This window comes from Xyrauchen texanus, chromosome 3 (genome assembly GCF_025860055.1).
Source record: "Xyrauchen texanus isolate HMW12.3.18 chromosome 3, RBS_HiC_50CHRs, whole genome shotgun sequence".
NCBI classification, from domain to species: domain Eukaryota; kingdom Metazoa; phylum Chordata; class Actinopteri; order Cypriniformes; family Catostomidae; genus Xyrauchen; species Xyrauchen texanus.
Window position 1 is genome coordinate 44,925,355 of NC_068278.1, and position 9,844 is coordinate 44,935,198.

General features: G+C 37.5%; 1 protein-coding gene across 4 annotated transcripts; it reads right to left on the reverse strand.

Moving 5' to 3' along the window:
• Positions 1–334: 334 nt before the first annotated feature.
• kat5a (K(lysine) acetyltransferase 5a) lies at positions 335–9,376 on the reverse strand. 4 transcript variants are annotated; one of them, XM_052103043.1, is made up of 15 exons: positions 9,357–9,376; positions 9,179–9,245; positions 8,983–9,051; positions 8,689–8,822; positions 7,692–7,760; positions 7,028–7,201; positions 6,803–6,874; positions 6,196–6,258; positions 4,398–4,646; positions 2,006–2,095; positions 1,569–1,709; positions 1,359–1,452; positions 1,043–1,202; positions 829–910; positions 335–488 (listed from the first exon to the last, which is right to left on the reverse strand). In XM_052103043.1, exons 1-15 carry the CDS (start codon positions 9,369–9,371, stop codon positions 354–356), a joined length of 1,614 nt encoding a protein of 537 aa, XP_051959003.1. In that variant the 5' UTR covers positions 9,372–9,376; the 3' UTR covers positions 335–353. The 4 variants fall into 4 exon arrangements, with proteins under 4 accessions (XP_051959003.1, XP_051959020.1, XP_051959011.1 ...); XM_052103060.1 differs by lacking the exon at positions 7,692–7,760; XM_052103051.1 differs by lacking the exon at positions 6,196–6,258.
• Between the last annotated feature and the right edge of the window lie 468 nt (positions 9,377–9,844).

A 9,844-nucleotide genomic window follows, 5' to 3' on the forward strand; every position in this document is an offset into this window, starting at 1 on the left:
GCTTTTAATTCAAAGTACTGTACTGAATGTGGCATTATACAGTACACCATAAAAAGGTTTTTGATCACTGAGGTATCATGTTTCACAATGCAACATTACATGCTTTTTCTCCCCATTTGAATTAGGCAAGAACAGTTAACTGTGTTAAACCCTGGCTGTCCAAACACTTATTACACATTACAGGCACATTCAATTACATACTGACTCCATGATCATGATTTTTAGATAAGTACTTTTTATATAAAGTACATAAATACACAATATTATTTACAATTTTGATGTTGAATTGAATTCCTTTTGTGAATGTCTCAGCATGGTAGCTAGTTGCTACAGTCTTCCTTATAGTCTGTACTTTACCACTTCCCTCTTTTGCTCCAGTCTTTAGGAGTGAAATGCAAACATTTGGGATCAATTCGGAGAAGGCGTTTCTGCATGGCTCGCTCATGACCTTCCACTATGTCCTCGGACAGTGTAAGGATATACTGACCCTGAAAAGGGAGCAGGTTATTTAGTCTTAATGAACAGCCCAACCTCAGAACATGATTTAGAATTTGTTTGTGTTCAGAAGAAGAATTAAAGTCATACACATCTGGGATGGCAAGAGGGTGAGTAAATGATGAGAAATGTTTCATTTTTGGGTGAACTTTTGTTTTAAAAATTAAAATTCCTTTTTTGTGTTGGGCTTAGAATGTCATACAGGTTTGAAACAGCATAAGGGTAAGACATTTTTTTAAATTATAAATTTTCTGGGTTAACTATTCTGTTAACATGGAGTGTAAAATCTGAAAGAAACATCCCTTTCATTTGTAATCATCTAATATGATGTACCTTATAATAATTGATGAGGTTGAGGTATTGGAGAGTTGATATCACATCCTCTTTCTTGACACTTGTGATCTCACTAATTTCACTAAGAAAAACAAAAATGGTAATGAATACAAACTGCAGCACTTAGTCAATCAAAATGGAAATACACATTTTGAGTTCTGGTGTCATCAACACTAATACTGATATTTGGCTTATAAAAGCAGTGGACACGTACTTGATGGTGATCTGTGGCCTTTCTCCATTCTCTGATTTGAGGTTCATGAGGATCTCCAGAATGGTCTGCGACCAGTATGATCGGTAGGAAAGAAGGCCCAAATCTGACAGAGGCTTCTCTGGAGTACCAGTCTTACCTTCCACCTTTGAGAGCTCATAACCTGGTGATCAAGACCCAAACATTCAGAATACGATTTTTAACAAATAAATTAAGGTTTAACCTATTTATAATTTTAGGACCGCGAGCAACAATCTTGTCTTGTCACCTGAAAAGCTCTCCCTCAGTATAATAGCCCTTAAGACCTAAAATGACTCACTGAATTCAATTAGTAGCTTGCCATAGCCTCTTCTCTGGTAAGGTGGTAAAGTCAGAATACATGCCACATTATAGTCTTCTGTTGATTCTTTCTCCTATAATGAGAGGGGGACATATGTTAAATACACAATACATTGTCATATCAATAGGAAGGAGGGGTTTATCAAAACAAACATCAGTGCACTGATGTAAAAAGAGCTGGGGCATGTACCTTGGAGAAGTAGCCAACTATGTGGAATCCCTTTGAGTCGTATTCAGTCATAACGTAGAAAAGAAAAGGATCTGTGTCATAGTACAGGGTCTTATGGTCCAGGAAGCATTTGGCCAATAAACACAAATTTTGGGAATATGCCTGTGCAATGAAAGAGAATAACATTTTATAATTCATCAAAAGATTACTCCCACAAACACATTCCTAACCATCTAATTCAAATATGTTCAATTTTAACTGTACATGCAACATTATGTATGCTGGATGTTCTTAGTGGGGGAAAAGGTTGCAAACAACAACTTTCTAATGTTCTTTTAGGCTGACCCACATTTAACAACATTAAACTTGAAGATTTGTCACATCACTAAGGCGATTACTAACTTTACTTTTTAATCTTTTTCACACCAAATTTCAGTTGCAACAGACCAATTACCCACCTTGTTTTTCCTGCCATCTATTTCAAAAAAGGAGATTGTTCCTTTGCGGTAGATCTCATTTCCAGGGGGGTGCCGAAGGTTGCATTTGGTCTGTACAGGTTACAAACAGGTGTTGGATGAGAGTTTATGTAATTTAGTGACTAATTTTTTTTAAAGGGGTCATGAAATGGAGAATCAAAACCTTGATATTGTCCTTTTTTTTTTTTTTGTACAGTAAGTACAAATTAAATTCAATAGTAAGTGCAATTAGTGTGGATTGTTTAAGTGCGGATTGTTTAAGTGCTCGGGGAACAGATGTGTTTTCAGCTGGTTCTTGAATGTTGAGATGGTATCAGCAGATCATGTGTAGGTTGGAAACTCATTCCACCACAGATGCACAGAGAATTATCATGAAATAGACTTTGAGCCTCTTTGTGATGGGACCAATAAGTGCCACTCGTACTATAATTACTATTATCGAAATATAATATATTGTACATTTCAGAAATCAAAACTTCCTCTTAAGTCTAAAAAGAGCATTTATAGTCACCACCCTGCTGAAGCATCTCGTTTTGAAATCTGAGTGTTCAAGATGTCACGAGACATTGCTCATTTGTATTTATACATCCCACAACATGCGCTATCTCATCTTTAGCCCCGTCAACTGGCGCTAAGTACAAGAAACGAAGAGAGAGCAGGACAGACAGGCCTAGTGTGGCTAACTATTCTTGAACACCAAAGAGGAACCATCTGGACTATTTTTATATATAAACATGCACTAGACAGACATCTCTAACCACTGTAGTGTATCTTGCCACTTTTGTTTAGGGCACAAATTTGACCTGAAAACCTCCTTTTGCACATGTGTTCATTTTAATTGTTGGTGTTTGTAAACATGCACTAGATGGATGTCAGTGAGATATGGTTTTGACGTGCTTCTGGCGATGTGCATCATTTCACCTTGCATGTATGTGCTTTTTTTTGGGGGGGCTAATATCAGCGTTGGTTGCTTGTAAACCAGTCAATACGATACAAGCTTTGCAAAGAAACAGTTATTGAAGGATGGGTAAGTTGAAAACACTATTGGTCCTGATGGCAAAACAGTAAGTAAACAAGTTCACTCATGAATATTTAAAATATCATGACTGTTTGATAGTTTATGTCGCTTTTGGGCTTACAGTAAGAGAACAGTTTAATATATTTGGATGCGATGTGTTGGATGTGCGTTGTGTGAAAACCCTAAAATTTTGTTTTATAATGTTGTGGAGATTTGTTCACTCTTCCGATTTAGTTTCAAATATGTCTGTATTGGCCAATGGCATGATGTTAGTCAATCATAATAGTGGGCATTTACATAGAAATTCAAAAGAGACGTTGTGGCCAAAACGGAGTGTTTCAGTCAGAAGGCCAGAGACGGTGGAAAATTATCATATTACTAAATTATGACTGTTTTGGTGCAAAAACAAACTTCACTAACTGGATCTCAGGAATGATAATATATATATTTTTTAAAGCATTTCATGACCCCTTTAACAAATTAATCATGGTACGTTAAAACAAACATTAAAATATAATTATAAATATTTAAAAAATAATATTTACTTTGCCTCAAAGAACTTGCCAGAAATTGGTTATTTAAATATATACATGTGTTAAAATTTGACACATTTTTACAGCTATAAATCTTTGATACAAGTATATGTACAAGACCTATAAAATCAGTAAACATCCTGTAATTAAAAGTTGGGAAAAATGCAATAATTTTCCAGTGGACTATTTTAATAATCAGATCAAATGGGTAGATTCAGTTTGTATCAGTTTTATTGGCAAGATAAACTTAAGTGTTCATTGCCAATGTATTATAAGACACTAAACATACAGATATAAAACATATTGAATGCTTAAGTTTATTTTGCTGAAGTTTAAAATCTCAAAACTATTATTTTCTCTGGCTGCCATCATGCAGGATCTCTCTCCTGCGGATTTGCTTTTGACATTGATTCAGATGACAGTGAGAGCATTTTGGGGCGGTGAGAAAAGATACAGCAACTTGCCCGTATCTCCCGTTTCTCTCCCACATCTGGCTCCACACAATCAGTTTCTGTAAATGTAGCTCTTAAATTTATATATGCCAATTTTAGCCATAGGAAGAGGGGGAAAACATTAGTGAATTTTCAGGAAGTATATATATATATATATATATATATAAAAAAAAAAAGATAATGTATTAATTGCGTTAATTTTGTTTACACGTTAAAAAGTTAAATTAATTGCAAATATTTACACTATAAATTTCCCAGCCCTAAAGACAGTACTACACGAAGTATGTAGATATACAATTGTCAGATTGATTAAGGTCAAAACAGAGTCCTGTATTGTTCAGGGATGTATAAGCACCTAAAACTAATCTTACCAGGTGCCTCTGGAGACACTTAAGGCTCTTGAGGTATTTGAGACAGAATTCACAGAGGTAGAGAATGGGCAGTGTGGTGAGCTCCTGTGGGTATGGAGAAAAGTACCAGGGCTTCAGCCTGTGCCGTCCCAGCTCAATACAATTTATGTTCTTCATTCGTGTCACAATGTCGTCGTGACTTCGGTCTGACACCAAGCTACCAGTCATGCGTGGGGCAGAGGGGATTCCATCAGAACTGTCCTGGGAGTCCTGAGACCAGAGAGTAGAATTAGGGAGATGGTGGAACAATATCTAACTGCAATCGATGACACAAAATTATTTTATATTCAGATCTGCACTTCATTATACACCGATCAGCCACAACATTAAAACCACCTGCTTAATATCATGTAGGTCCCCCTCGTGCCACCAAAACAGCTCTGAATTGTAGAGGCATGGACTCCACAAGACCTATGAAGGTGTCTGGTGGTATCTGGCACCAAGATGTTAACAGCAGATCCTTTAAGTCCTGTAAGTTGCGAGGTGGGGCCTCCATGGATCAGACTTGTTGGTCCAGCACATCCCATAGATGCTCAGTCGGATTGAGATCTGGGGATTTTGGAGGCCAAATCAACACTTTGAACTCTGTCATGTTCCTTAAACCATGAACAATTTTTGCAGTGTGGCAGGGCACATTATCCTGCTGAAAGAGGCCACTGCCATCAGGGATACCGTTGCCATAAAGGGGTGTACGTGGTCTGCAACAATCTTTAGGTAGGTAATATGTGTCAAAATAACATCCACATGAATGGCAGGACCCAAGGTTTCACTAGCAGAACATTGCCCAGCACATCACACTGCCTCCGCTGGCCTGCTTTCTTCCCAAAATGCATCCTGCTGCCATCTCTTCCACAGGTAAACGATGCACAAGCACCCGTCCGTCCACATGATCTAAAATAATATGTGATTCGCCAGACTAGGCAACCTTCCTTTGGTCCATGGTCCAGTTCTAACACTCACGTACCCACTGTAGGATCTTTCGCCGGTGGACAGGGGTCAGCATGGGCACTCTGACCAGTCTGCGGCTACACAGCCCCATACGCAGCAAGATGCGATGCACTGTGTTTTCTTACAGCTTTCTATTATGGCCAGCATTACGTTTTTCAGCAATTTGTACTACAGTAGCTCTTCGGTAGGATCCGACCAGACGGGCTAGCCTTCGCTCCCCACGCATATCAATTACCCTTGGGTGCCCATGACCCTGTCGGCGGTTCACCGGTTGTCCTTCCTTGGACCACTTTTGGTAGGTACTAACCACTGCATACTGGGAACACCCCACAAGACCTGCCGTTTTGGAGATGCTTTGACCCATTCGTCTAGCCATCACGATTTGGCCCTTGTCAATGTCACTCAGATCCTTACACTTGCCCATTTTTCCTGCTTCCAACACATTCAAGAACTGACTTCACTTGCTGCCTAATAATCACAAAATGATCAATGTAGTTCACTTCACCTGTCAATAGATTTAATGTTGTGGCTGATCTGTGTATAACTAGTGTAAGTGGGTTTCATGTAAACTCTTTTGCCTTTCATTCTTAATAATCTTAAAATACAATAACTGATTTATAAACGAAAATAATTAAATATTATAATCTTTTAAAACCTGTGTACATTGGACCGCTGAGCTTAGCAGATCTAGGTCTGCAATGATTGAAAATGGCTTTTCAGCAATATATATAATCTGATTCCACCTCTCTCTAAAAGCCCTAAGCCCCACTGACAGACACAATAAAGGCAATTGAAAGTAAATGAGCCGGACCTCTCCTGGCAGCAAATAGATGGTGGAGCAGCGGGGGCTGTTATTCTGGAACACCTTTACCATCTAGCAGAAAAACACAAGGGGTTGCAGAGCTTTGGGAAATTTTATTGTAAAGTGGAGAAAGTCAGGAGATTGTACAGCAGAACAAGCTAATTATGAATTGGAAAACGTTTTAAGGATTTTAAGGGAGATTAGACCCTGATGTAGACCTGATATCTCACTGAAATCTCGGTTTTGAATGCCAATTGGAAAAAACAACATCAGTCATCATCACAATCACACATTCATTGGTTTTGAATGTAAACATGTCTGTATAACACCGACTTAGATCATAGTATTTTGCCAACTGCCTAATTATTAAGATGATAAAGTAAACAAGTGCCCTAAAACAACACATTTCGCCACCTCAGATGACAGTGTTTTATTATAAGATCATTATCCAAAAATGTGTGAGCAAGATATCGGAAAATGGGATGCATAGGCATGTCCTTACATTGACCTATTACTGGATTATTTTTTACAAGACAAGTTTAACAAAGGCTCTCACATTGTGAAATGGGTACAATATATAGCACTAAGAAAGTGTAAAAAGAGCTGCAGGGCCTACCTCATCTGTCCCTCCACAATTTTTCCTTTTTCTCCCTGGCTGAGATGGAATAAGACGACGCGCTGTGCCATTCTTTCAAGAGCAAAAAGCATAGGAGAGAGAGAGAAAAACATTCAATGTCACTTTAAAATTCTGATAATTAAAAGATAAATAAAAAAGATAAACTGTTCTTCAGTGACCCATGTAAAACTATCTGAAACCAAAAATTTTCAAAATTTGTTTTACCGTGTTGAGAGAGGCGAGTTGTTCATGCTCTTCTCTGGATTTAATGCTGAATGAGGGATCTCTCATTGCTGGGTAGACAGAGGCTTGATTGGCCTCCGCAGGACCAGGAAGTGAAGGCACTGGAGTCGCTGCAGTAACTTGTGTTGCCAAAGAAACTGATTCTGCTTTCCTCTTCTGTAAGACCAAACAGAAAAAAAGATAGAAAATGCATAGAAAATAAGTGCAAAATATTAAAAAGGTACTAAAATACACAACATATCTAAAATATGAAATAACTTCTGCCATTTCATATTATAAATAATATAGAGTAATGAATATTTAGAACATGATATGTCCTGATCAGTGAGGTTTGGCTTTGTAAAAGAGTGGAGGCTTTTACATTCAGATTGGAAAATAACTCTGAACAGATACAGAAAAATATTGAAATACTGTTTATTCCTTTGCAATATATATTCTTAATTGATTCCTTACATAAAATTTTCATGTTGCATGGCAATCTGCAATTTTGAGATGAGGCAAAAACAATATCCCTCGCACTGTTTGGAAAGCACAATAAGAGCTTATTCAAATGAGTATTCAATCCAGCCCATTCACTTTGACCTGTGGCTTGACAGATAGAGCAGTAGAGTTTTATTAGTGTATAATGGGCAGGGTTTGTCTGTACCGGTGTGGGGAGGGATTTGCCTCTTGAAGGAGCTGAAGCAGACTGACCATTGAGCTCTAGACTCTTCCTCTGAATTTAAACAGAAAGGAAGAGAGGATTGAATGACATGAAAATTGTGACATAGTGCTTTAAAAAGAAGCATTGAGATGGGAACGTGTGGTTGTGTCACACTTCATATTACCATCAAATCATTAGCATAAATCCTTACATTGTCAGCAGATCTAAAGTAATGGCAAAACTCTCTGTAGTACCATCAAATATAGTATTAAATGCACAGGAGTGATATACATGATAAATGAGGTCCATTGAGCAATTCATGTTGGTTAAGCCATTTAAAGTAATATTCCAGGTTCAATACAAGAGTTTGTGATACTCTTTTAGTACGGTCAATGGTCAGGTAAGCACTGAAGATGCGCACAGACCTGGACCATGTCGGCAGGTCAAGAAAATCTGGACTGTGCAGATGACTAAATTTGCATCATGCATACCGTCTGCAGAGCGATCAGCAACGTGGAAAACCAAAGTATACTTTGGCCTTTAGTGTGATAAAATCGCTCATACGCCTTTTCTATGTAAAGTTATAGCCAATTATATGTAATGTCAACAAACCCTAAAACTACTGTACAAATAAAGATTTAAACAATTTTACAACCCAAATAATACATGTTTTAACAGAAGAATTAATGCAAGTGCTTTTATAAAATTATAAGCTTCACGTTTCTGCTTTTAAACACTCTTCACAATTGGCACCATTCATTTAAAAAGTGCCTCAGTGTAACCTCGATCTTTTTATTTTTATTTTTTAAAGAAAAGGAGATACAAGTCAAAATTAGTTTTTGTGGTAATCAACATTATGCCACAAATGCTGTCGATTGAGCTTTACTTGTATTGAACCCGGAATCCTTCTTGAAAATATTAGGATTCAGCCTAGTTTTTTTTTTTGTGATATGGTAACACTGAAGAAGTAACTGGGGGGGGAAAGACAAGGTTCTCTTACCACATCTCTTTCTGGGGAGCTGGGGCGAGACCCAGGCAGGCCGTTCTTTGTGGGAGTCTTTGCCTCCTTTGGAAACTGAAGTTTCTTCAAGTCTAGCCGATCTGGTGTAACCCATTCGTCCAGCCTCTTATTGACTTTCAACAAACAAGAAGAGGATTTTCTTTGTGAATAATTAATGAAAATCACCTTTAATATTAAATAACATTATGGAGACAAGAAATGTCTAGCAACGGTCAAGTAATTGACGTGATTGAATTGAATAATTGAATTTTTAGGCTAATGATTAATACTCACAGTCAATATAGTGGACATAGTAGAGCTTTCTCCCGGGAATGTCTTTGAGACTGAGAATTTCAGCCAAAGCTATGGAGGAATAATAAAGATAAATTACAAAAGATAAAATATCTACTGCTATCGCATTGTACTGCTATCAGTGAAGCTTGTAGTGTTTTGTTTACATTCTAAACGGAGCCATCGCCTGAACACTTACGCCATTCGTCTTCATTTTCTTGGTTTTTTCGCAGCACAGGTAGACGACAGCCCTCAACGACATCAACCTACCAATATATAACGTATTTATAAATGTCACCGACCAAAAACAACACATCAAATGTGATTTAAATAGCTATTTAGCCTAAATCATTACAGAAAGACTGGCGACTACTCACCGAGGGGTCCGCCATGTTTAATCGGCAGCACTGTATTATGGGATACATACAGCCTGAAGAACAACAGTACACTGAATGACTTCAATGAATGTAGCGCTCTCTAAAGGTAGCAGAAAGGAGCAGGTTAAGTAGCTCTTCAGTACCTTCTTGATGCTTGTAGTTTTTGCAGGTATGACATTTTTTTTTTTTTTTTACATTTATGTTGGTATTTATTATAATTGTACGTATGTTTATACATACTAAAGTGGCATATCTCCCACAACGTTAAAGAGTAAGTTCAATAATGTTTTCCCAACACAATTAACGCAATTTTACAGAAGAGGATTAGGGCCAAGCAATAATAAAAAAATAAAACCATCTCGAGATTGAAGTCATTATAATGCGAGATTAAAGTCGTTAAATTTCGAGAAAAAAGTCGAAATACAATCTTGAGAATAATCTCATTAAATATCGAGAATAAAGTCATTATAAAGCGAGATTAAACTTAA

Bases quoted from the DNA above. Each gene is read 5' to 3' on its own strand.
- kat5a (XM_052103043.1), bottom strand. The intron at 7,761-8,688 runs GTAAGAGAACCT...GTTTAAATTCAG, and splicing joins GCTCCCCAGAAAGAGATGTG to AGGAAGAGTCTAGAGCTCAA. The intron at 1,710-2,005 runs GTGGGTAATTGG...TTCATTGCACAG, and splicing joins TAGATGGCAGGAAAAACAAG to GCATATTCCCAAAATTTGTG.